Source organism: Pristiophorus japonicus, chromosome 15 (assembly GCF_044704955.1).
Source record: "Pristiophorus japonicus isolate sPriJap1 chromosome 15, sPriJap1.hap1, whole genome shotgun sequence".
Classification (NCBI taxonomy): domain Eukaryota; kingdom Metazoa; phylum Chordata; class Chondrichthyes; family Pristiophoridae; genus Pristiophorus; species Pristiophorus japonicus.
Window position 1 is genome coordinate 158429244 of NC_091991.1, and position 27890 is coordinate 158457133.

The 27890-nt window shown below is 44.3% G+C and overlaps 1 protein-coding gene and 1 long non-coding RNA gene across 2 annotated transcripts; both read left to right on the forward strand.

Moving 5' to 3' along the window:
- Positions 1-1495: 1495 nt before the first annotated feature.
- On the forward strand, positions 1496-27608 carry mettl26 (methyltransferase like 26). The gene is made up of 6 exons (XM_070901193.1): positions 1496-1845; positions 10518-10680; positions 12756-12815; positions 24984-25051; positions 25175-25253; positions 26621-27608. Exons 1-6 carry the CDS (start codon positions 1640-1642, stop codon positions 26675-26677), a joined length of 633 nt encoding a protein of 210 aa, XP_070757294.1. The 5' UTR covers positions 1496-1639; the 3' UTR covers positions 26678-27608.
- Positions 12823-16955, forward strand: LOC139281170 (uncharacterized). Its single transcript, XR_011596836.1, has 3 exons — positions 12823-15042; positions 15164-15326; positions 15558-16955. It is a non-coding gene; the product is annotated as an uncharacterized lncRNA (long non-coding RNA).
- Positions 27609-27890: the final 282 nt, after the last annotated feature.

Sequence of the window (27890 nt, forward strand, 5' to 3'; positions counted from 1 at the left end):
GTTTCCACTTGTGGAGGAGACCAAAATTAGGGGCCATAAATATAAGATACTCACTAATTAATCCAATAAGTAATTCTTAAGAAAGACTTGCAATTATATAGCGCCTTTCAGGAGCACCAGATGGCCCAAAGTGCTTTACAGCCAATGAAGTACTTTTTGAAGTGTAGTCACTGTTGTAGAAAATGTGGGAACCAATTTGCGCCCAGCCAGCTCCCACAAACAGCAATGTGATAATGACCGGATAATCTGCTTTAGTGATTTTGGTTGAGAGATAAATATTGGCCAGGACACCGGGGATAACTCCCCTGCTCTCCTTCGAAATAGTATGATTGGGTCTTTTACATCCAGCTGAGAGGGCAGATAGGGCCTCGGTTTAACATCTCATCCAAAAGACAATACCTCTGACAGTGCAGCATTCCCTTGGTACTGCACTGGAGTGTCTGCCTAGATTTTTTTGTGCTCAAGTCTCGAGTGGGACTTGAACCCAAAACCTTCTGACTCCAAGGTGAGGGTGTCAGCCACTGAGCCACAGCTGACACTTTTATATGGAACTCGCTACCACAAGTAGTTGAGGTGAATAGCATAGATGCATTTTAGAGGAAGCTAGATAAGTACATGAGGAGAAAGGAATAGAAGGTTATGCTGGCAGGGTCAGCCTAGATTGGTACAACCCTAAAGGGGTTACACAAACAGAGAAACCTGGGAGTATGTGTGCATAAATCGTTGACGATGGCAGGGCAGATTGAAAAAGCAGTTAAAAAGGCTTACAGGATCCTGGGCTTCATAAATAGAGGTGTAGAGTACAAAAGTGTGAAAATTGTGATAAACTGTATAAAACACTGGTTCGGCCCCAACTGGAGTATTGTGTCCAATTTTCAGCACCACACTTTAGGAAGGATGTGAAGGCCTTAAAAAAAGGTGCAGAAAAGATTTACGAGAATGATTCCAGGAATGAGGGACTTCAGTTACATTGATAAGACTGGAGCAGAGAAGATGGAGAGGAGATTTGTTGACAGAAGTGTTCAAAATCATGAGGGGTCTGGACAGAGTAGATACGGAGAAACTGTTCCCATTGGCAGAAGGGTCGCGAACCAGAGGACATAGATTTAAGGTGATTGGCAAAAGAACCAAAGGGCAAGAAAAAACTTTTTCAGGCAGAGAGTGGTTAAGGTCTGAAATGCACTGCCTGAAAAGAGTCGTGGAGGCAGTCTCAAGTTTATCTTCCAAAAGGGAATTGGATAAGTATCTGAAGCAAGATCATTTTCAGGGCTATGGGAAAGGGCAGGGGGAGTGGGACTAGCTGAGAACCAGACTAGCTGAGAGCCAGTGCGGGCTGTAACCATTCTGTGTCTATGGGAGGAGACTCACGTGGAGTGTAATATTCTCTTGTACAAGGAGCGTCCGCGAGTGCGCAGGCGCAGCGGTGCCTGCTGGGAGTTGTAGTCCGCTACGGTCCCTTTGCCGCCCCGCGGTATGCAGACGGTGCCGGGACTACAAGTCCCAGAGCGCCGAGCGGCCAGGGGGGACAGCTCTGGGAAAGTTTTTTTTGATTCAGTGAGCGAAGCCGCACCGCAGCTCAGCTCACACACCGGCGGTGGCTCTCCGCTCGCTCCGCACCCTCTCCAACCTCGGCCCCAGGATGATCGTGGCGCCGGCTGCCGAGAGGAACAAGGAGCCCATCCTGAGCGTGCTGAGGCAGCAGCTGGGGCCCGCCGCCTCCTCCCCCGCCCCCGCACTGGCCCTGGAGCTGGCGTCCGGCTCCGGCCAGCACACGGTGCACTTCGCCCAGTCGCTGCCCAACGTGCTGTGGCAGCCCTCGGAGGTGGAGCAGCGATCGCTGGAAAGGTGAGGTGCAGGAGGCCGAGGGCGCAACAGGTGGCTCCCCCCCCGCCCCGCCACTGTTGTAGCTTCAGTAGTTTTCAAACTGACGGGCAGCGATCGGAATGGAGGTGAGATTGACCGAGCCGGGCGCCTCTTCACCGGCAACCGGCACTGTTACTCACTCACCTTTTGTCACTCACTCTCACCCATTCACTCTCTCACCTATAGTCACTCACCCACTTACACACACACTCACTCACACCCACTCACCCATTCACTCTCTCACCTATTGTCACTCACTCTCTCACCCACTCACCTATAGTCACTCACCCACCTATTGTCACTCACTCTCTCACCCACTCACCTATAGTCACCCACTTACACACACACCCTCTCACCCATTCACTCTCTCACCTATAGTCACTCACCCACCTATTGTCACTCACTCTCTCACCCACTCACCTATAGTCACTCACCCACCTATTGTCACTCACTCTCTCACCCACTCACCTATAGTCACTCACCCACCTATTGTCACTCACTCTCTCACCCACTCACCTATAGTCACTCACCCACTTACACACACACTCACTCACACCCTCTCACCCATTCACTCTCTCACCTATAGTCACTCACCCACCTATTGTCACTCTCTCTCACCCACTCACCTATAGTCACTCACTCACTCACTCTCACCCACTCACCATTGTCACTCACACTGACTCTCCCCCACTCACACCCACTCCCAACTCCTGGGCTCGTCTCTTAAAGGACGCGTCTAGTGACAGCGAAAGTCATTGTTCACCAATTGTGACTCCGTTCGTCAATAGTCACTGTTAACCAATGGTCATTCTGTTTTTCAGTGGTCACTATTTGTCAATAGTCACTCTTTGTCATTGGTCTCTCCGCTGGTCAATGGTGTCTCCGCTTTAAATTAGCTCGATCAACAAACCGTGAAAGGTTTGTGACTCAATCATTAGAACTAAAGGTCGCCGTATTCCCGCTGCGTGTATTCAGCACGTTTAAACAATTTCCCATTCTGATTCTAAAATGTCAAACGCCGTTGTCTGTTCAATGTCTTAAAATTAAATCGAAACGAACCTACAGCAACCTCAAAACGATGCATTCGATTTATGCGCCGTGGCACGAGCGGGGCTGAAAGTCCAGATCATAAATGTCTTGTAGTGTTTGTTGATGGACAGCGCTATAATCCTGTTCCTTTATTCTGTCTCAAACAACCAGTGCTGAAGGAGGGACGATCATGATCAAGATCTGGGAATGACTAGAATCCAAACAAAAAGACCTGAAGCAGAAGCAACTAAACTGAATTCCAGACTGCAAATGATCAGCCAGGCACAAGATTTTTTTTAAATCAAACTGTATAACCATCCTATAGTTCAAAGGGTAAATGATGCACATGTTATGGTATTGATCTCTGGTATGTGCTGATCTCAGCTGAGCAATGGTGGGATTCTAGCTACTGCTGACTTCTGAATCCCTAGTTTATAGCAGAGTGGAAAATGACCTGTCAATTATCCAGGTACTCCCTGCTGGAATTGCTGGCATGTGGTGGAAGGACAGGATCCGGCTAGACTGTGATGGCTCTAGTGATTGAATGCTAACATTCAGTGTCCAAGCGCACATATAAAGAATGAGAACTTGGATGAGACACCAGAGGGCTGTCCACATCTGTGAAACAGTACCATAGCTTAGAATCATGGGTTAATTCTGGGGATGAGGGGGTTGATTTATGAGGAAAGGTTGAGTAGGTTGGGCCTCTACTCATTGGAATTCAGAAGAATGAGAGGTGATCTTATCGAAACGTATAAGATTATGAGGGGGCTTGACGAGGTGGATGCAGAGAGGATGTTTCCACTGATGGGGGAGACTAGAACTAGAGGGAATGATCTTAGAATAAGGGGCTGCCCATTTAAAACAGAGATGAGGAGAAATTTCTTCTCTGAGGGTTGTAAATCTGTGGAATTTGCTGCCTCAGAGAGCTGTGGAAATTAGGACATTGAATAAATTTAAGACAGAAATAGACAGTTTCTTAAACGATAAGGGAATAAGTTGTTATGGGGAGCGGGCGGGGAAGTGGAGCTGAGTCCATGATCAGATCAGCCATGATCTTATTGAATGGCGGAGCAGGCTCGAGGGGCCGTATGGCCTACTCCTGTTCCTATTTCTTATGTTCTTAATAGTTACAGCACAGAAGAAGACCATTCAGCCTGTCGAGCCCGTGCCGACTCTCGGGTAGTCCCACTCTCCTGTCCTTTCCCTGAGGGCAATGTAGGGGAGGATTTGCCTAAATGATCCCAACCAAAATTGAGTGGGATCACAACCGAGAGTGTCAGAAAATGCAGGCAGTGAGGTCTACCGGTGGCCATTGCCCTAACTGGGATTTCCTCCTTATTGGGACTACTGTTGGTCACAACGTCCCAATCTGCCACGTGCAAGTGGCACCAAGAGGACAGGGCCCGAATCACCCGAATTTTTATCTTTCCGCCCCACTTCCCAGGGCTGCCATATGGAAGGTAGTGTATGGCCCCAGGAATTGGTGGTAAAGTCCAACAGGTGCCCCCCCCCCCCCCCTCCCCAGGCAGCTCCAGAGATTTACCTGCTGGCCTTCAGTAGGACTTCATTTCAGATCTTTAGGGAGCTTCTGTCCCTTTAAGACCTCTTGCTGGATCTTCTGGTGTTGCAGCAGCCTTTGCAATGGCCAGCTCCCTCTTGACAGCGGGAATCCGGTTGGGAGCCCTAGCTTCCATACCTCATGAACCCTGACCCAAGAGAATGGGTTGGGTCTGGACCATACACTGAGGGGAGGGCGGAAGTCTTGCCCCACCAGAACTCTGTCCCAAAAAGGAGAACTCCCTGACCTCAACCTGCTCCATTAGTCATTGCCTTCAGGAGAGACAAAATTGACTATTAACTAAATCTATGAACATGCCAGAAGCTAGTAAAAGATGGTCTTTCCAAATGAAGATTTATCCTGTCCTTCAAGATTTTTTCCAATAATTTTCCCACTACTGAGGTTAGGCTGACTGACCTGTAATTACTCAGTCTATCTCTTTCTCCCTTTTTAAACAAAGGTACAACATTAGCAGTCCTCCAGCCCACTCGCACCACACCTGTAGCCAGCGAGGATTGGAAAATGATGGTCAGAGCCTCTGCTATTTCCTTTTGTGCTTCTCTTAACAGACTGGGATACATTTCATCCAGGCCTGGGGATTTATTCTCTTTCACAGCTGCTAAGCCCCTTCATACTTCCTCTCTCACTATGTTTATCTCGTCTAATATTTCACACTCCACCTCCCTCATTGCAAAGTCTGCATCGCCCCTCTCTTTTGTGAAAACAGATGCAAAGTATTCATTAAGAATCCTACCAAAGTCTTCAGCCTCCACACGCAGATTTCCTTTATGGTCTCTAATAGGCCCTATTCTTTCTCTAGTTAACCTCTTGCTCTTAATGTATTTATAAAACATCGTTGGGTTTTCCCTGATTTTACTTGCAAACATTATTTCATGCTTGTTCTTTGCTTTCCTGATATCTATTTTAATTGTACCCCTGCACTTCTTATACTCCTCTAGAGTTTCTGCAGTGTTGAGTTCTCGGTATCTGTCATAAGCTTTCCTTTTTTTTTTATCCGACCTTGTATGTCCCTTGTCATGTGTGTAGTTCTAGTAAAAGACCAACTGTAATTTTCAGTGTTTTTCACTATACTGTAACGAATACACTTTGGCTCACCTTGTCAAAAAATTATGAATAATGTTTTTCACATATATGTGGGCATGGAGCATTGATAAAATGTAGGCATTTTTAATATTTTACCAGGCAGCCTACAATTTTTGTACAATGGTGCTCTGTGATAGCAATGCTATTGGGCTTGTTTCTTGAGATATTCATTATTTTACTTCTGGTTAGTCTTTTTTTTACTTTTTCAATCATCATAAAGTTCTTCAATGCCAGAATTTGTTTGATTCAGAATTCCTTCTCTGTATGTAATTATCCCCTTTTGCTTGTGAATGCTTTTTCATATACAAGCAACAAAAAACTAGGCTTTTGGAAAAAGGGGACCTTCAATCTTAATGACACAAAGTTTGTTGTAATTTTACTGGTGTGCATGTCTGTATAACCAAATGCAGATTGGGTGATCGCTTTGTGAAACACCTCCGTTCAGTCTGCAAGCGTGACCCCGAGCTTCCGGTCGCCTGTCATTCTCCACTCTGACCTCTGTCTTTGGCCTCCTACACTGTTCCAGTGAAGCTCAATGGAAGCTCGAGGAACAGCTCCTCATCTTTCTATTAGGCACTTTACAGCTTACAATTGAATTCAACAATTTTGGATCATAACCATTGCTCCCATTTTTTTCAGACAGCAAGTGCTGGTATGATTCTGCTAGTCCCATTTACAGCTCCTCTAGACCCATCTTTTGTTTCTTTACTTGTCCCGTTACCATCTCTCTTTGCCTTGCATCATCGTCCCTTTTGTCATTTAATCTCTCCTGCCTTCCACCCTATCACAGATCTTCCATTTTGCTTTGTTCCTCCCCTCCTACCTTTCCCTGCCTCTGTACTTGCCTGTTACATCTTTAACTTTTTCCAGTTCTGACTGTAACATTAACTTTGTTTCTCTCTCCACAGATGCTGCCTGACCTGCTTAGTCTTTCTAGCATTTTCTGTTTTTATATCTGTATAACCCGTAGCTTAATCTGTTTTTGTGCATGTATTTAAAAAAAAAAATCAGCTGCTCAATAAGAATTGTAATGATTTTTCAAAATGTATTTTTTTTGTTCCTTCAGGGGATGTGGGCATCACTGGCTAGGCCAGCATTTATTGCCCAACCCTAATTGCTCTTGATATTAATATTTATATTAATCGTTGAGTTTATTTGGAGTTCGTGTGGTCAAGCAGGTTGTAGGGAGAGGAGAAAGATAATCTGCATTTGCAGGTTGTAATCCATCCTTTCTCCACTTTGACCTGTGCATTTCAAGGTTACCAACTCATCGTTTTGATGAAAAGTGGATGATTTTGTGCGTTAGACAATTTACAGTCTGTTTGCAGCAAGCTTCCCATTACCTCACGCAGTCAAAATGAATTAGCAGGAGGAACCTGAGAGAAGAACTTGGGTGATTTATATATCACCCATTTGAAGGAATACCGCAGGATAAAGCTTTTATCATTAAGCGTTAGAAAACTATATCCCCAGTGGCTTTGTTTTGTAATTGTTTATTGAAGAAAGATGTTTAAAAAGCAGTTAGTGAAAGTATTACATGCATCAATACTCCTGCAGGGATATTAGAGAAGATTAAAAAAGGAACCTGACTGAAGTGGAGTAATTATTCCAATCCTAATCTTCAATTGCTGGAGGTGTGTATATAATGATTTACACAGAGGCAGCACAGAGAGCAGGGGATCCAATTCACTTTGTTATATAGAGGATAGACTTGGGGGTGAGATTTTAATGAGGCAGACAACTGTAAGGTTAAGGTAGTGTGCCAAAGAACCAAATGTAACAGTGAACCTACAGGATAACTGCATTGCTGCATGATTGATACCATTTTAATAAGAGATGTAAAAAATCCTATAAGTTGACCATTACAATTGGCATTTTGTAGTGATACTCTGGGTCCAGTGTCAACCATCACGTCCTCACAATTGCCTGTGGTAAAAAAACTAAAGGATAAAAAAAACATTTTATTAAATTGTAAATTTCCCATGATGTTTTTTTCCAGCAAGACAAAATATGTTCTACACCTTATAACACACAATGTATGCACACCTGCAACACAGTGGGGGTTATTTTGAGGACAGGGTGAAAACAGGCGCTAAGTGGGTGCTGTGTTAATAAGACACGCCTAATTAAAAATCTGGTTTTAGTCTGCAATTTTAGGGCTAATTAGTGAGAACCATGATTTAAACATGCCTGGAAGGGCTAAAATGGAGACCTGCATGTTTAGCACTCAATCGCTGATCAGGGGCAATTTTTGTGGAGTGATATATGTAGCCTTCACGTGCACACTTCCACTAAAGGTGTGGAGTGCACTGGCTGACAGACAACGACACGTATCAGGATGGCTCAGGGACCGAGGGAGAGAGCTCACATGTTCTCGGATGCGGCACTGGAGTTCCTGGTGGTGGAGGAGGTATAGAGGAGGAGGGCTATCCTGTACTTGCAGGGGGCAAGAAGACCACAGAAGCAAATAATGCAGCGGATGTGGGAGGAGATCGCATGGGAGGTGACAGCCAGGAGCCCTAGCCCCAGGGCATGGCTCCAGTGCCAGAAAAAAAAAATGGTGACACGTGTAGTCAAGGTAAGATCCCATCTCACAAACTTCTCAATAACTGCTCCACCGCCATCATCATAACCTCAACACACTTTATCCACCATCTAACTATAGACTGACATTCACACACCCCACAATATTGCATCCTTCACAGGCACTGCTCACACCTCAGACACATCTCTCCGCTCTTCTACCATGTGAGGCATCACACGCGCATATGCACACACTGACACAGACCTGCTAATAGACTCATTCACAATCATCACTCTTTCTCTTCCAGGACAAGATAGCATATTACAGGCGGCAGTCGCACCTGACCAGAGAGGGGAAGCATGACTGCATGAGGAGGCAGTGCAGATGGTGATGGGGAGGGGAGTGGCAGATGCCGTGGCTAGAGGCAGAGCAGGGCATATCTCACTTAGAGGTATGTGGCCACTTCGGCCTCCTTACATAGCTACAACTATTCCAAATACTACCCCCCCCCCCCCCCCAAAACCTATCCTCACAAGCTCCATATGGTCTATCACACACATTTTAGTGGCCAAACGTACTGCACCCTAATCCTGCTAGCTCTATCATTGCAAGCTTCCAGCAACAAGATCCACCTCGCCCCCCGGAGGAACTGGAAGAGCAGGAAAAGCCACCCTGCACCCCCCCCCGCAAGAGAGCGATGAAGGCGGCACTGCGTCAATCGCTACCACTGTCGCAGGCACCAGCTCAGAAACCGACACCATGTATAACTTAGACTAGTGTAGAACACGGATCCTCACAGTGACACACACCTGGCATTAGTGAGCAGCAGCCACGCCAAGTGGAAGGGACACCATAGGTGCCACCTTTTCAGAGGGCAAGGTCGCATACTAGTTCTGCTGTAGAGGAGTCAGATGAGGACCTTGCAGGGCAAGCTACAGGAGAAGGCTGATTGGTTTAACAAACCAAATGCTTGGTGCAATGGACAGCCTGCCTGAAAGCTTGCGGATCGTGGCTGTAGAGATGGAGGAATCTGCCTCCAGCATGGAGAGGCTGTCCAATTCCATCCAGTGACCTGTGGAGCCCAACATCATAGAGCGTCTGATGACTGAGGTCGCAGCTTCCACTGCAGACATTGTGGCTTCCATGGAACGACAAAATGCTGCAATGGCAGCTCAGCCAGCTGTCATTGTGTCTGTGGGCTCATTGGTTGAAAGTAGCTTGCAGTGTCTCAGCTGCCCAGTGATCTGCCCTCCAGCAGATGCCCTGAGGTAGTGGCGTGGGAATCATGGAGAAGGAAGCTACTGGCCTCCAGATGGGAGCATTCTTGCTCCCTCCCCCACCACTGCATCATTGCCCTTGTAGTTGCCTGTCAGCCAGGCGGACCAGATTGCTCAAGATCATATTGAGATAGTTTGAGTTGGGGCCATCGCGGTCTGCAACCTACCAAAAGGTGTTCCAAAAAGACATCTCAGCTGCCCTCTTCAGAATCTTGTGCCGCTGCCACTCTGGTTGCACTTTGTAGAAGCACCAGAATAGGCAAGAGCACTTATACATTGCCACTAAGGGTAAGTACCAGGGTGAATAGTTTAAGATTGTCTTGTTTTCATTGTTTTTGCTCTAGATAAAGTGATTATGGTAATTGTGTAGTGGTGGGATTGGTGGTTTTTATTGTGTTCTACATGGGGAAGGAGTTGAAAGGATTGAGTGCAGATGATGGATTTCTTGATGGATCCTCAATTGTGGAAGGTAAGACGTGGGAACAGTGCTTCGAAATCTGATGGTGGAGAACGTCTCTCAAAAGCAGTCCAATTAGATGGTGATGATTGTCCCTCCCAGGTGCGGGCCATCTACCTGGATCTCTCTGCTCCTCCCGCCCTTCCTCTCCCCTGCTCCTGTCCCTCCTCTAGACCAGGGGGGACCCCTAGCAAGATCCCCATGACCAAGCACTCTCTTTCTCCTGGTGAGTACTATAAAGTATCGTAGCACAGCACTCACTCTCTTTAGATGAAGTCCTCAGAGAATTTGCAAAATAAATGTTGATATTGTTGGTGAATTCTTGACAAAGTGCCCCAAAAAGTCTCCTGATGAGCATCAAACGTCCTCTTCAAATGCAGTGTAATCAGTTGATCTCCAGCAGCAAGTGAACAGAGAAAGCTGAGCATGGCTGTACATAGCGCTCGCAATCCTCACCAAGGATTTCTTTACCCCTGTTCAACTGGTAGCTGTTAGAGGTCGTCAATTGTAGCACTAGCAAGCAAAATGGCGTGCAGTTTCTTTAATGAGCATTAGGAGCACTATAATTGGTCATCAAAGCCTTAATGATCTTTGGGGCAGCTGCTCAGAGATCGTGCTTCAACTCCTTTACCAAGATGGCATCTAACATGGTTGTCTTATGAAAAGACGTATCTAAAAGTATTTTTAATGTTTTACTTTTAGCATTTCTGCATATATTGCAGCAACAAGAGTGCAGAATGTCAAGCAGCCACTTACTATTGACTGTTCGCAGAGCTGGGAGACCTGGGGAGGATTGAAACCAAACACTTTTGATCTTATTATAAATATCAACATGATTCACATCACCGAGATAAAATGCACTGAGGTGAGATTTCTATTTGTTTGTGTGAATTCATTTTGTTAGATCTATAGCTGTCATTCTTGTCAGTCCCAAATAACCAAGTTAAACTACATGTTCAAAAGATCAGCCATCCTTTGACTATCCTTTTACTGTTTATATGTTTATAAAATACTTTTTGGTTCCCTTTTATGTTAGCCGCTAATCTATTATCATACACTGATAATAATGAGGAGTCCATTTTCGCCTCCCTGAGGCCAGTTTTAGTGACCCAAAAGATCAACATAAATAGTCACCTCCTCCAACATGATTAAAATAACCTTGGTGAGTTGCTGCAGTGCATCCTATAGATCGTACAACTATTGAGCCACTCATCATCATAGGCAGTCCCTCGAAATCGAGGAAGACTTGCTTCCACTTAAAAGTGAGTTCTTAGGTGACTGAACCGTCCAATACGGGGATTACAGTCTCTGTCACAGGTGGGACAGACAGTGGTTGAAGGAAAGGGTGGGTGGGGAGTCTGGTTTGCTGCACGCTCCTTCCGCTGCCTTCGCTTGCATTCTGCCTGCCCTCGGTGACGAGACTCGAGGTGCTCAGCGCCCTCCTGGATGCTCTTCCTCCACTTAGGGCGGTCTTTGGCCAGGGACTCCCAGGTGTCGTTGGGGATATTGTTTTTTATTGAGCCACTGAGTGCAACTATATCAGGCTTGGACACCCGTCTCAAGATGTTAGTGAGGCGGATGTTGCAGGTTTGAATGGGCTGAGATTTCCAAAGTCTGTTTTACTTTGCCAATAGGTCCCTCAATTCCTTTCCTTATTTTTGAGCTTGGCAGTAATTGATTACAAATGAGTGTCTTGCTAGAGAGCATTAAGAGTCAACCATGTAATGTGGGACTGGATGTTGCATGTAGACCAGACCTGGTAGGGGCAGCAAGATCTGCTGCAAAAGGACATTCATGAATGTAGTTGTGTTTTTACGACACTTGTGCCTTCATGATTATTTCTTGATGCTCGCCCACAAATTACCAGAATTAGTGAATTCAATTTCACAACTTCCATGGTGGGATTTACATAGGAACTGGAGTAGACCACTCAGTCCCGCTAGCCTGCTCCACCATTCAGTTAGATTGATCTGTACCTCAATTCAACTCACCTGCCTTTGATCCATATCATTTGATACACTTGCCTAATCGATCTTGAAAATGTCAATTGACCCAGCAGCCATAGATTTTCGGGGAAAGTGAGGTCTACATTTTCACCACCCTTTGTGTGGAAAAAGTGCTTCCAAGTTTCACACGTGAATGGCCTAGCTCACACCATCCAGTACCATATCCATGAGGCTGCTGTATGCTGTTTAATGGCTTGCACCAGTTGTATTTCCTTTTCTAGATTTTCAAGTTAAACTTAACATATGATAACAATCAGACATTTCATTGTACTTTGCTCCATCAAAACAAGAGGAATGGAAATAACAGCATTCACAATGTTGTTGCTGAGAGCCAGGAGTGTCACTGAAATGCTTCGATCTAATTTAAGATTGGTTGCCATCACTTTTTAAACGACATGCGCATCTAACACACACATTCTATTTTTATCACAAGCCTCTGTAATTCTCTCTGGCTCTAAGTTTTTGTTGTTTTACTCACCCAAGGCGGAGTGGCATTATTCTGCCAATGTAGAAGCTAGTACCAGTATGTACTGCTGCTGATCAGTGGTTGTACATTTTTCCAGTTACTGCTAAGATGCAGCAATAACACTGTGGCAAAAATCCTGCAGCCTCTCCCTTTGTTCCTTTAAAAACCTTTTTTTTTTTCCAGCTCTATACCATTTATTTTTGGTGTTTTCCCCCTCACCATGAGCTAAGAACCTGACCGGCTCCTCCTAGGCTGTTGTCAATGCCTTGAGACTGCTCTGTGAGGACCATACACATTCCCTTGCCTCAGGAGGAGCATCTTCTCTGATAGTTTAGCTTTGAATGTAGATGAAACCAGCCAAGCAATTCTCACTGTGCATAATAGAGGAGTTTGTGAGGAAAAGAATCATAGGAGCCAGCGCTGTTATTTAATAAGATGTCATTATTTACAATATTCTATTTCCTGCAGGGTCTGTTCAAAGGTGCTGGACAGTTATTGAAACCAAATGCCTTACTTATCACTTATGGGGTAAGTAATCCATGAGATTGGATTCTATGATAATGGAAAGATTTATTGCCTTCTAACGTACCAGTCATGTTAATAATGCAAAAAACAAATGAGGTTTTACAGAATTTGCACTGCAAGTCATTTATTTTTTGAGACGTGATGTATGGCACTATACTCCAAATGGAATGAACTTTATAATGCAAACCTTGAGCGCCTTGTCGTATGTCCTTGGGAAAGTTCGGCCAAGTCTGAGACATTGAACTGAATACATTAGCAATACTGAAGTGGCATAGAGTGCAACTGTGAAACCTTTCAGAATTCTGAAATACCGAGGGTGATTTTTCCGTTGAACGTACATCAGGTGGGTGGTGAGCAGGCTGATATTGTCGGGAAGCCCGAACGATTTTGTTGATCAGGCCCTCGTTAAACAAAGTAAAATTTGGCAAGCTGTTGAACAGCACTGACGGCATCTCACCGATCGGGTGGCCGGGGCCAGGAAGTCTGCCAGCTTCTCCATGGAGCAGATCTGCCAGGGACATGGTGGGTGAGGGGCACCAGCACTGGGAAGGACAATTTTTGTAGTGCCATGAGGAGCGTTCATGTTCCTAGGCTCCACCAAAACCATCTTTAAATAAAATTACCACAGGAATAGGCCATTCAGCCCTTCGAGCTAGTTCAGCCATTCAGTAGATCATGGCTGATCTGTATCCGAACCCATTTACCCATCCCATGATCCCTTGATACCCTTACCTAACCAACAGTTATCGAATACAGTCTTGCAAATTTCAATTGACCCAGAATCCACAGCCTTTTGGGAGAAAGAATTCCAGATTTCCATTGTCTGTTATGTGAAGCACACATTTCTAAATGTCCTAGCTCTAATTTTAAGATTGTGCCCCCTTGTTCTAGATTCCCCCACTTGAGGAAATAGCTTTTCTTTATCTACGCTATCAAATCCCTTTATCATTTAAACCACCACAGGGTAGAATTTCTGCCTGTTTGCACTAGTAATATCAGCGCAATCTGGGTGGAATCTGCCAAACCAGCACAAAAGAATTTCAAATGTGAGTAAAGCCCAAAACCACTTATATTTGTGTTTTCCATGATCTTTTACACTGGTTCAAGATTCAATTCCCCCATATCAGGCCCTGCCCACAAAACTGGCCACGTCCCAGGTTAAAATTATGAGATTCCATCGATTGCACTGGTTCGAGAAGGTTCCTCAAATTGTGCTCATTTTCTTAAGCGCACAGGCACGTTTCAAACGTTTTTTTCATATCAAAAAATATTTAATTTGGTAAGAAACTGATTAATGTGCACCAATGAAACTTAAATGCTTCAATATAGTTTCAAGTCATTTTCAATCATTTTAAATTGGGTTACTCCGAGGTAGAGGACTGGACACTCTTAATAACAATGCTTATTTTTGGCAATAAACACTTTCAGCTTCATTAATAAAACTGCATCAGGTTATCACTGTTAAACAATAAAATCCAATTAGAGAATGCTCCCTTCATCTCTGCTCTCTATCTTCTACCTCTCAACCAATTATCAACCCATGTCACAAGTTTACCTCCGCTTCCATGAGCTTTTTTCTTTGATGATCTCTTGTGCGGAACATTATCAAATGCCAGTTAAAGCTAATAACATTTGGGAGTTTCTGTGGGCTCAATTTTCCCCAATGCCGTTTTTTTGCCATATTTCAAGAGTTGCGCCCGTTTTTTTCAGCCCTACCACGGCAAAAAAAAACGTGCAACTTTCCCCATTGTAATTTTTGAAATTGGCGCTGCGCAGCCTGTCCTTTAACTTTGGGGGGGTGGAGCTTAAGGTCTACACCGAAAAAAGGAGGCCCATCCCCCTTCTGCTCATGCGCAAAAAAAATGCCATTTTTTTATGTGACGGGTATGGGAGTGCATGCCCAGTACACCTCCCGGTCTGCATTCAGTCATTTTTAAAGAGCCAGTTGTGTGTGAGAACGTTTCTTCTGAGTGGAAAAAATCCGAGCTGCAATATGCAACGCAGCTCAAGGACCAAGAATTTCTCTCAGGACGAAGTAAAGGCCCTGGTTTCTATAATTGAGGCCAGATGGCACGAGTTGGACACCAGCAGAGGTCAAATAAATGCTTCACCAAAAGAAATGAAGAAACGCTGGAACCAACTTTCACAAGATTACTGTGAAATGGTGACCACCCAGAAGTCCGAAGGCCAGTGCAAAAAGAAGTGGCAGGACCTTGGCCAAACAGATGGTGTAAGTAATATTTTCATTTATTCACTGGAATTGGAATTGCAATTGCAAATGTGACCATCTGTATGTCCCACCCAACAGAAAGACACCCTCTCTTTAAAAAGTTATATTTTCATCTTTGCAGAGGAAGGAGGCCCACAATAAAAGAGAGAGAACTCGAACAGGAGGAGGTCCGGCGAATCTGCAGCCACTGACACCCGTGGAAGAGAGAGTCGCTGCTTTAATGGGTCCTGCCTGGAGAAGAGCAACCACCACTGCACAAACTGGGCCCACACTTGAAGGAGAGGGTAAGTCCTGCAAATTCCACAGTCTGGCTTTGCTAAATGTTAAGTACTGCGCTGGCTAGCCATGCTTCGGTTCATGGGGATGTCTCAGTCAGCTATACTTCGGTTGATGTAATGTGCTATCGTTCATCGTGGTCCTTCAAATGAGTCTGCTGCCTGTGCTGTGTGAGCCTACTCATGCCATCCTGCCCCCTCTGCTGCTAACCATTTGTCTGTTCGATTTATATTTTGCAGAACTTGAGGCCAACCCTGATGCTGCGGAAGAAGATTCAGACGTGGATTAGCCTGAAGAGGAGAACATCTTCCAGTCTGACCTTCCAGACCAAGATCAAGGGGGGAAGAAGAGAGGAGGAGGAGGAGGAGAGAGAGAGAGGGAGGATGAAGACCCCACTGTTGTATTCACTCTGGAGGAGATGCTGGTGCAGCCCACTGAGGTGCCAGCCCCTTTCCTGAGTGGTGCGAGTGTTGGGACATTTCCTGGTTTCACACTGTCCGAGGCTGCGGGTTCCAGTGGGATGCAGCGAGCCACACCCAGGGTGAGGAGGGGAAGGAGAGCTTGACAGCGCTCTCCTGAGATGCAGGATGTAACAGATGTGGTTCAGATGATGACAATGAGTGGGGAGAGCATTGATCTTATGCGATCACTCCTGGATTCTATAGCTGGGGTGGGTGATGAGATATTGGGACTGTCGGGAGAAGGGGATCTCATAGAAACATATAAAATTCTGACGGGACTTGACAGGTTAGATGCAGGAAGAATGTTGGGGAAGTCCAGAACCAGGGGACACAGTCTAAGGATAAGGGGTAAGCCATTTAGCACTGAGATGAGGAGAAACTTCTTCACTCAGAGAGTTGTTAACCTGTGGAATTCCCTACCGCAGAGAGTTGTTGATGCCAGTTCATTGGATATATTCAAGAGGGAGTTAGATATGGCCCTTATGGCTAAAGGGATCAAGGGGTATGGAGAGAAAGCAGGAAAGGGGTACTGAAGGATTGATCAGCCATGATCTTATTGAATGGTGGTGCAGGCTCCAAGGGCCGAATGGCCTACTCCTGCACCTATTTTCTATGTTTCTGTGTAAGTAACAACACTCTCGCGAGAAATAGGAACACTATCCAGGCACATAAGGGAGAAAATGTCGGAGGTAGCTGATACACTGTCGGTGCACATAAAGGAGGAAATGTCGGAGGTAGCTGCTGCAATAAGGAAACACGCCCAGACCCCACGGCCATTGACTGAATCAACTGCCACTCCCACTCCAATCCCTAGACCAGCCTCTGAAGAGACCCAAGCCGGGCCTTCCATATTACTGCCTGCCCACGTCCCCCAACAAAAAGTGCGCATTATCCGAGCTGCTCGAAAGAATAAGCTTGGTACCAACCCAAGAAATGTTGTGCCACCGCCAACGGGCAGGGGTGGAGTCGCCAAGACCAAGCGCAGCGGGCGGTCTTAGAATAAGGTGGTGGAGAGATGGGTGCAGCCTTTGTTTGCTGTTGTTGTTATTGTTGTAACTGTTCTCAAATTAAAAGTTTTTTGTAAGTGATGTAAATTTACAAGTTTAAAAGTTTGAAACTGATCTTAACTAAATAGTTTAAAGTTTGATACAAGAATATTTTTATTAAAGTTAAGTACAAACAATATTAACATTTTGAAATAAAATACATATTTTAAATTATAACTGAATCATTTACATTATTTGTTCCATTATTAACACAACACAACAGTACGGAACAGGTCCAAACAGTTAAACATGGTCCATTTTGAATAGTTGCCGCTGAGTCGTCGGGCGGTAAAGCGTTCACGGATGAGCTGCTGGCGCAAGGCTCGAGCAATCGTTAAAGGGGCACGACGGCCCACCCTCCTCCACTGTCGTGCTGTGGGTTCAGGTAGTTGCATGGCTTCATCGTCCTCCTCCTCGTCATCTGCATCTTGCTCCTCATCATCAGCCACTCTCACCTCAGATGGGTCTTCTACCAGCTGCTGTTGCCTCATGATGGCTAAGTTGTGCAGCATGCAGCAGACAACAGTGAACTGACCGACAATCTCAGGAGTATTGCAAATAGCCTCCGGAATGGTCCAGGCATCGGAAACGCTGCTTCAAGATGCCAATGGTCCTCTCTATTATGTTGCGCGTTGCAATGTGTGACATGTTGTATTCCCGCTCAGCTTCCATCCGGGTTACGGGTCAGGGTGTCATGAGCCAGGTGGCGAGGCTGTACCCTTTGTCTCCCTGCAGCCAGCTCTGCCCTTCTGGCTGCTGCTGAAACATGGCAGATATAGCACTCTCGCATAGGCTGAAAGCATCATGGGTGCTCCCAGGGTATCTCACATTAACTGCCATGATGCGATGCATGTCGTCAGAGATGAGCTGCACATTCATCGAGTGGAAGCCTTTTCTGTTTGTACATCTCTGAATCCTCCAAAGGTGCTTGCAAGGCGATGTGGGTACAATCAATGCAGCCCTGTACCTTGGAAGCCAGCAATTCCTGGAGAAACCCGCAGCCCTGTCACACATTGCCTGGATGGTCATGAGGAACTTTATGTAGTCATTCCTCCAGGCATATAGTGCAGCAGTCACCTGCCAAATGCAGATATGTGTTGCATGTTGAGAAATGGTGTACACATCCACAGTTGTGGCCTGGAATGATCCAGATGCATAAAATGAAAGTGCAGCTGTAACCTTTACTTCAACTGACAAAGCAGTCCTCCTGACACTTCTAGGATGCAGGTCTGCTTATATTAACTCACAGATCTCGGTTACAACTTCTTTGCAAAAATGCAGCCGCCTCACACAGTCTGCCTCACTCAGGTGCAGGTATGAACGCCTGTCTCGATATACCTGATGGGTAAGGCCTCCTGCCCATCATTCTACGTGCTCTGAGGTTCCTCAGCTGATGCTGTCTAATCAATCTTCTCCTCCGCAGCACCATCATGCAGAAGGCTTGCACGAGGTATGGCATTTTCAATATTGCCCCCATAATTAAATTGTAGTTTTGCAACAATCTCAACACTCAGACAAAGCACTCACATCTTCTCTTCCCTCTCTCTCTCGAAGGTGGATGCTCTAGTATGGATCACACCCTGGTCTGCGCATGCGCAATAGGCTTGCTTACAACGGGAAGCTAGGCATTCACTGAAGACATTTGGGGCAACAAATTGTAATGCAATTCTTGAATTTTTGATTTTTTTTTCACGAAGTACCACCCCACTACCTCTCCTCTCCTCTCCTCATTGGGCACGAGTGTCGGAACATCGGCCGGCAGAATCGCTCCCTTGCCCGGTCACGGGCTTGGCTTCCACCAGCAACCCCCCCTCTCTTTCTCCCCCCCCCCCCCCCCCCTTACCCTGGGCTGCTTTTGAAGCCGAGCCCCGAGGTCCTATGTCCGGGCGAGGGAACAGTTCTGTTGGCTGACGCTCCGACCCTCGAGCCCGGTGAGGAGAGGTTTGGTGGTGGGGTGGTCCTTTGAAAAAAAATCAAAAATTCAAGAGTTGCATTACACTTCCAATTTCTCCCTTTTGACTTTCACAAACTTAAGATTTATGATGCACATTCCCTGCCGCCTTCACTCCCTCCAAATCTTCAGCTAAAAACAATGGCGTCTTTCTGCGCTGATTTTTGTTAGCTGCCCAGAAGGTTTTTTGGGAGTGGTCACATACGCCGTCCTCGGAGAAATGTAAGTTTGCCAAACTTGCTTAAATGTCAAAAACTGGCACAGACATCAGGTTATGCCCCCATGACGCAAAAAAATTGTAGCCTAAAAAAATTGTACCTAAGTGAATTACGCTGGTGCAGAAACTTTGGGGGAACTTGGCGATTTTTATTGACTCCAAAAAAAATGGTGCACGCTAAAAAAACGGTGCAGATAACTGGGGAAAATTGAGCCCTATGATATAGCATCTAATAATTATGTGCCAGATTAAATCTGAGCTCTAATAGTTTAATGTTTAGTGTTTGAGTGCATTTATAAAAAAAAATCCCATTACTTCTCGTTTCTTAAAGACAGTGCTAATGTTGGGATATTGGCAACCACAAACATTTCACCCAAATTGTAATTCTTCATGTGTGAGATTAGTCACTCACTGAGTGCCACAGTTGAGCCCAACTATGTCTTCACTTAGTATTTGCATGCTTCGGAGTGGGAACCCTGTCTGATTTGATATTTGTGCTTTCTTCTCTCCCCTCCCTCCTCCCCCCACACCACTGCTGAAATCAATTGCTGTGCCTCATTAGTATATCTCTTTTTTTGTTGCCTGTCTATTTTGCAGTTGCAATGTTTATTCACCTCCATTTTAATAGGCTGTTACTTAAATGAGGAAAATACATGTTGCCTTCATTCATGGTTATTTTTACTTTTTTGTGGTATCTGCCCATGTTCAGTAATAATTCATAGTCCCCAAGATTTAATTTTTAATTTTCTGCAAGAAATGAGGGCTTTGTTATCTCTTTGAAGCTGCTACTGGGTTGTTACTAAGCAACCATAATAAGCTCACTGGAAATTACATCGATCAACTATATCTTAGTCAATAAAAGTGCCTGATGTTGTCTCATATTTAGTGTTCTGCTTTGCTTCTTATTCATTGCTGTTATGGAGTTATTGACTCAAAAGTAATATAATCACTGTGGTTTCCCAAGGTGGTTGTAGATAAGTTTTTTTTAAAACCTATCTCCAATGTTTTTTCCTAAAGGTGGCGTGACTAATGCTGAGGTAAGCTTCCATGAGCACAGGCCGCCTTCTGATATCTTTCTTAGGTGGTTGTTCTTCTTCCTGTGTGTGGATACCCAGTGAGTGTTAGTCTTTTCAGTCATGGCGGATATCATAGCAGAGCCCAATCCTGTGCTCACCAGACATCCAACATATACATCATTTCTAGCAATCAGGTCTGAAACACTAACCCTCCCCAAGCCCAGAACTAAACAGTCCCGACTGTGCCTCGACTTCAATATTCTCATCCTTGTTTTCAAATCCCTTCATGGAGTAATCTCCTCCAGCCCCACAACCCCCCCCCCCCCCCCCCGAGATGTCTGCCCTCATTAGCATCCCTGATTTTAATCGCTCAACCATTGGTGTCCATGCCTTCTGTTGCCTCGGCCCAAAGCTCTGGAATTCACTGCCTAAACCTCTCTTTCCTCCTTCAAGACGCTCCTTTAAAACATACCTCTTTGACCAAGCTTTTGGTCATCTGCCCTAATTTCTCCTAATGCGGCTCAGTGTCAAATATTTAAACTTGTAATACTCCTGTGAAGCGCCTTGGGATGTTTCACTACGTTAAAGTTGCTATAAAAATACAAGTTGTTGTTGTGCTATGGCTAAGAACAGCTAATTCAGCATGAACCTGGGACTTTATTGGGCTGTGTGGCTTCGTTTGAAACACTGGGCAGTGTACGAGCAGGCCATTGGTGGGTTTAATTATTTAATTAGTATGACCAGTTCTATTGGTACTTCAGTTTTCCTTTATTGTAAACTTGCATATTTTTTTGCTTTTTGAAGCTGACTGGCCACAATTTCTTTTTGCTAAAATCGCTGGTATGTAAGGAAAACTATTACCCCTTCAATGTTTCAATAATAACTTTGAAACATTTTTAAAAGGTAATTTTGAAACAGGACTTTTTATTTTCTTCAAGACTAAAGTTGCCAATTGCCACTTTGTCTCCCCATACAGGACATTGAAGAAATTTGTAACATGTTAATAAATGAAGTCAATTCAATTTCTCCTCCCTGAAATGTGAGTGGCTTACAGACCTCTTTGCTCCCAGTATTGAGCTTTTCCATCAGTTGCCTCAACTTTCTGTCCATTGCTCTCTTCTGAGCCCAACTCGGTCCTCACCTCTGCATCCTGCAGCTTCTTGCCCATCTGTCCCCACTCCTCATCAGACTATCTCCTCCATGAAGCCTACCATCTGCTCCCAGCACCGCTCTTAACTACTCAACTTCCCCACCTTGGTCACATGCTTGCCGACATTGGCAGGACCATGGGTCACTAATTTTTTAAAATCCGTTCATGGGATGTGGGCGTCGCTGGCAAGGCCAGCATTTATTGCCCATCCCTTATTCCCCTTTAGAAGATGGTGGTGAGCCGCTGCCTTGAGCCTCTGCAGTCCGTGTAGTGAAGATATTCCTGCAGTGCTGTAAAGGAGGAGTTCCAGGATTTTGACCCAGCGACGATGAAGGAACCGTGATCTACTTCCAGGTCAGGGTGGTGTGTGACTTGAAGGGGAACGTGAAGGTGGTGTTTTAAGTTGTGTAGGACTAGATCTAGATTAGATATCAGGAGATGGTTCTTTTCCCAGAGAATAGTAGACCTCTGGAACAAGCTGCCCTCTCGTGGTGGATGCAGACTCACTGAATTCCTTCAAGCGAAAGCTGGATTTGTTTCTGGTTGTGGCAGAGATCACCTCTTACAGAAGGTAGGTACTGCAGGGAATTCAAGGCCAGAGTGATCTGGTCTCGTTTCAATTGCCTTGAAGGGTCGGAGAGGAATTTCCCAGATTTTTTGTTCCCAAATTGGCCTGGGTTTTTTATCTCTCTTTTTTGCCTCTCCCAGGAGACCACATGGTTTTGGGTGGGTGGAGTGTATATGTTGTGATACACAAGGTATCGCAATTGTGTGGGTCAGGCTCAATGGAACAGATGGTCTTTACCTGTCCTTCATTGTTTGTATGTTCGTATTATCACCTCTGCCGATATCACTACCACTATTAAAACTGACGCCATCATCCCTTCCTTATTAAAATGCCCACATTCATCCCCTCTTTTTTTCACATGACTGACCTTTCTCTAACTTCTCTTCAAATTCCTTGAACATATTGCCACCCAGTTATGTGCTGTCTTCTCGTACCACTCTGAAAAGTTAACACTAGTACTTTATTAAGTAACTTTAAAGAAACGACAAAGCAATGGATATTTTTCAGTTTACAGCAATCTCTAAATAAAGTATTGCCAAATTAAAATGAAGTATATTGCTGCATTCAACAGTAAGTTAATGTAATTTATCGCTTGTCTTCAGTGGCAGCCTACAGCCCTGTCACAGACAGTGATACAATGTGCAAGTGTGCTTTACTTTATCATTGTTCAATTCACCACAATGCCATGTACCCATTGTCCTGAGAAGTTGTGTGATAGGTACACACATGCTGAATAATTATTCTTCCATGGAACTTAGTCACTTTCTGGTCATTAGAAATTTCTGTGAATATTTTAAAGAACCTTGTTTTTTTAAAAAAATGTATTGTTGGTGGTAGGATTTAAGGCTGCATCCGCAGCGCCTCAAAACTGTGGCGTCATGAGGGCATGAGAAGTGGAAATGGGAAACCAAAAGGTGCTAAAAAGTGAGGTGTTGTTGGCAGAGACCTACCTACCCTCTCAGCTGGAGCATGTTGTGGGGATATTGCAAGGGGAGTTGTTTGTTGTGTGCCGTGTAAGAGAGATGCTTTTTTTAATACAAGTGTGTTGTTTGATAACATGATTATACCATAAAATGGTGATGCATGTAGAAAGCACTTGTCTCCATAGATATTTTAGCATCCTGGCTGTCCGATGCAGTATTGAAGAGAGGACTAAGTTAGAATGAACCCACCTGGCATATTGATTTAAACTAAAGGCATTTTTTTTTTTGAAAAATAGCAGCTAGAAGAGCTGAACAGGGATTAGGAAGAAAGTAGAGAATATCAAGAAGATCTGAGTACAACTGAGGAACATAAATTAATGAATATTTAGTGCTGAAAGGAAATGGAACCAGTAATGAGAACTGGACCAGAGAGATTTGTCAGCATAATTGGGCTTTCGATTCTTTGAAGGTTGCTGCATTTTTCCCAATTTATATGTTGCAATTACACATTTCAATTAATTAAACGAATGGTCAGTGATACGATTTGCAATGGCAGATCTTAATTGTAAGTATTATAAGCCTTGAGAGTGTTCTGAGTGACTGCAGCAAAATTAACATAATTTAACTCATTTATTAGTTGCTCATAAATTATATTACATACCCTGGATGTTTTGACTTGAACCCTGCTTGTATTATAGTGCTGCCTGCAGAGTTAGCATTGTAATATAAATAAGACAGCATTCATGGAAGTACAGCTATTCAGGAGAGGGGGGAGAGAGAAAATAGGGAACTACAAGCCAGTTAGCCTGACATCAGTCATCGGGAAAATGCTGGAATCCATTGTTAAGGAAGCGGTAACAGGGCACTTAGAAAATCAGAACATGATTCAGCAGAGTAAATATGGTTTTAAGAAAGGGAAATTGTGTTTGACAAATTTTAGAGTTTATTGAGGATGTAACTTAGATAAAGGAGAACCAGTAGATGTAGTATATTTGGATTTCCAAAAGGCATTCGATAGGTGTCACAGAAAAGGTTATTACACAAGATAAGGACACATGAGGTTGGGGGTAATATCGTAGCATGGATAGATAATTGGTTAATGGACAGAAAACAGGATTGGTTAATGGATAGAAAACAGAGTGTAGGGATAAACGGATCTTTTTCAGGTTGGCAGGCTGCAACTAATGGGGTGCCGCAAGGTTCAGTGCTTGGGCCTCAGCCATTTACAATCCATATTAATGACCCAGGTGAAGGGACCGAGCGTAATGTATCCAAATTTGTTGACAATACAAAGCTAGGCTGTGAGGAGAACACAAAGGGGGCGAAATTGGACTCCTTTATGCCTCTGAAGCGCTAATGGACGCAAATGGGCTTGCGACCGGGTGCATATACATATGTGTTATGGTGTGATAACATTGACCCCCCCCGCTAAATTCGGTGAGAGTTTGTGGCGGTGGTATGGGGTTGCGCCCAGTTTTCCTTCCCCCAGGAGATTGGAACATCATCGCCGTGCGCATCGCCCCGGACCCGAAATTGCGATACGCCCCCTGCAGCATCGCTGGGCGAAAACACCCGACAGCTGCAGGAGGCATGCATTGAGCGGCCAGCCGCTTCAGGGGAGAGGTGGCCGAGGTAAATTTAAAATAAACGTACCTTCTCTCCTGCAGGTTTTTTCCTGGGTTCCTGCCTACGATCGATCAGCCTGGCACTCTGCCTGAGTGCCGAGCTGATCGAGTGGGATCGTGGCTACCATCGTGGAGTAGGTAAGTTTTTAAAAATTCCATTGCAGAGCCTGCAGCGATGGCCTATTCTTTTAAGGGAGGGAAGGAGTCTTTCTACACGGCAGCGCTGCACGGCCCAGTCAACGCTGCTAACTGATTTAGCGCTCCGCTTCCTTTCTGGAGCACAGCCGCCTAGTGTTTTAAAAGTTTGAGACCATTAGCACCTGGTGTTTAAGTTAGCAAATTTCTCCCCCTGAGTAACTGCATGAAGTGATGCCCAAAGAATGAACACTTCAGAACTGCATTTCCAACCAGAGTAAACTGAGTACATCATTAAACATCAATATTATTAAACTAGTTCCTGTGAATAATCTTGTTGCAGTTTGAGTTCTCCCAACTTCCCCTGGAGCTTGGCCAGTAAAATCATTCGTTCTAATGGGAGAGTTTACTGTAACACGGTTTGACTGTATTTACTAGTGTGTTGGTGAAAATAGAGTTTTACGGATTGCACAAAGTCCCTTTCACTGTTTCCAGGCAGGTTACTGGAGGGAATATTTTGATAAATATTGATAGTCATTGACTGACTTAATTTGACTATCTTCTATTCTGCAGCCCTACGCAGTCAATGGCGTGATTACTCCGCAAAGCAATATAGATTTTGATTTGAGCTTAAGGCAAAGGTAAAATATGATGCTAATATTTTTTGATTTTTATAACGTTTGTTTCTGTCGATAATCCTAAAAAAAAATTTAAATATGGTTTTGAAACAGCTCCCTTTAAATGTAATATTTTTCTTTTAAAAGAAATCCAAGCTGGGGCTTGAGAGATACGAGCATATTACAAAAGTTTGCTGCAGAGAGCGGGTTGACATTCAAGCGGATGGTATGAATTACTTATTTCCTAAATAATTATGATACATGTGAAATGGTGACTAACTGAGTGTTTCAGTACAAACAAACCAATGTTGGTCACTCAAAATGCATCCCATGCATTGATATTTATTTTCCTCAAAAACTTCTAATATAGGATATACGGCACAGAAACAGGCCATTTGGCCCAACCAGTCCATGCCGGCGTGCCTACTTCTGTGGTATTGCACACTGAATAGTCACTCATTTGCCTACCTGTCAATGTGTCTCCTGTTATGGTTCTGTCTCTTTCTCTTCTCTTATGTTTATCTCTTTATCATCTTTTGCTTTACTTTTTTCATCTCTCCTTTCAGGTGGAATGTATTGGGTGGTACGGTGCCGTGGGAAAGATGTCACCAATGGCTGATGGCTGCTTTTAGATAGGGTTTTCAAAGTAATTATGGCCCTCAGAAGCACCCTTCCCCTACCATCCAGCAATCATTTGTGCTCCCCCCGTCCCCCATATCCTTTCGTTCCCATCGTATCCTTAAATCTTCCAGCTTCCCATTACGTATTTCCCTTCCTACCACCTGCTAACTCACCACTACCCCACCTGGTGGAAACTGCATGAGTAGGCAACTAAAATGGACTTACTCAGTGATATTCCACTGGATTTCACCGTCTTCAATTTTAACTGGCTTTTCTAAGCAGGCGGAAAGGACACCTGCCTGAAACCGCTGGGGGCCCTCTTTAAATATGCAGATCGAGGTCCGATGGCGTCATCTGCCACAGATGGGCGGGAAATAACTGAAATCAGTAGCTGCCTGTCGGAAACACTCTTGCAGTTAAAATCCCGCCACCCCCCCCCCCCACCGTCCCCGGTTTCAAATCCAGCCCAGACGGGTGGGATGTGCTGACGTCAAGGGTCCAATGTGAAATCCGTTATACCCCAGTTCCTAGTGAGTGCCATATTTTAGCACTAAGTTGCCACCCTTACTCACCTATTCGCCTCAGCTACTGAATCTGGTAGAAAGTTCCATTCCAACCACTCTCTGGGTAAAGATGGTTCTCCTGAATCCTTATTGGATTTATTAGTCACTGTCTTATATTTATGGCCCCTAGTTTTGACTCTCCCACTGTACTGCATTGTGTGAATTTTCCACTCCTTCATTGTATCTGTTGATTTACAGAATGGTACATTTGTGAACTGTTGTTTTGAAAATTAGATGAAGAGAGCAATGCAAATCAAATGAGTGATTTGTTGAGAACATTTAGTCAAACCAAAAGGTAAATTTGTTAAAATGAAAGGGTTGTGGCTGATTTTGTGGTAATGCTGCTTAAAAGCCAGAAGGGGTCACTCAACAGCCTTAGTGTGTTAATGGTATTCTGGATTGTTTTCAGGTTGATATGCCAGCTAACAACAAATGCCTGATTTTCCAGAAAAGGTCAAGTGTATAGCAGAGTCATCTGTTTCAACAATTCCATGGCTCAACACTGGAAGGAACTGTAATGTTTAACTCTAATTATTGTAACAACCCTCAAATGATGCAGAAGTGCTGAAAAACTTCTATTAACTAGTTACTTTCTCGACTGAGCCAAAGGGATGACTTGCATTACAGTTAATGCAGTCACTGGACAGAATTGTTTTTAACTGGTCAGTGAGCAATTTTCCTAAAATTACTTTCAATGCTTAACAAACTTTGCCTTCTGCTTTGGAAATATACTGACCCGTAGAATGTTATTTTCAATAGACTTGCATTGACTTGCCTCATTAGCTATAAATGGATTGCTTGTGATTGAAGAGTACTTTTAACTTTCCCACCAATGGTATTCATGTCTTCACAAGCGGGCTGCATGTCCGGTCTGTCCATGGGAATTTTCACTGGTCATGCAAAGCATTCGGTGTAAGAAACTTGCCAACTCCCTTTTCCATGTCTATGTTTGAGGTGAGAAATTGAGGCCTTGATAATCACTGTTGGATTTATGCAGTGAACACTAAATGAATGCTGTCTCCCAAATGTTGTATGACAGAAGTAACTTTTTGAAAGAGGATTTGCTCTCGTTACCAGCAGCATGTGTTTATTGTTGGCTTGGAATACATTGTGTGTGTGGGTTTTGGCTGTAATTTGTATATGTATTCAAGGTGGCTTTTATTTATACAGCTTGTAATTAAATGAATCCAGAGTTGTACATATTGATGTAAAGCTTGAAGGAAAACTAACTCTACCATTTAACTGAGTGACTTTGATCTGTATCGAATTATTATTGTAAACTGTGACCAAGTTTAAAATATGTGCAAAAACCCCACACCATCGAAAGACATTAAGACTGAAATTATTGTTTATAATTGGTAAAAGTCATCAATGGATTAAAAACTGACAAAACTATACATGGACTTTTTTTTTTAAAGCTTTCTTGTTGAAGGCGATCGTGCTGATCCTGGCCTTTCACATTTAGAATCTGGTTTCAAATCCAGCCCAGATTGATACAACAACAACTTTTATATAGCGATGGGATGAAAATCCACTTTGTGCTGACTGTAAGGGTCCTTTTGAAATAAGTTTGGAGTGTCATTTCAGCTTCTAATGGACATAGATCCACAGCCCTCAACTGTCCCCGATACAACACTAATTTGCAGTGTCACTCAGAGGATAGTTAGTGTGGGAAATAG

What these genes read in the sequence shown, in the direction of transcription:
- mettl26 (XM_070901193.1), top strand. Translation starts at nt 1,640, where the DNA reads ATGATCGTGGCGCCGGCTGCCGAGAGGAACAAGGAGCCCATCCTGAGC. An exon ending in GAGCAGCGATCGCTGGAAAG is followed by an intron (nt 1,846 to 10,517) that starts GTGAGGTGCAGG and finishes TTTTACTTTTAG; the next exon opens with CATTTCTGCATATATTGCAG. An exon ending in CCGAGATAAAATGCACTGAG is followed by an intron (nt 10,681 to 12,755) that starts GTGAGATTTCTA and finishes TATTTCCTGCAG; the next exon opens with GGTCTGTTCAAAGGTGCTGG.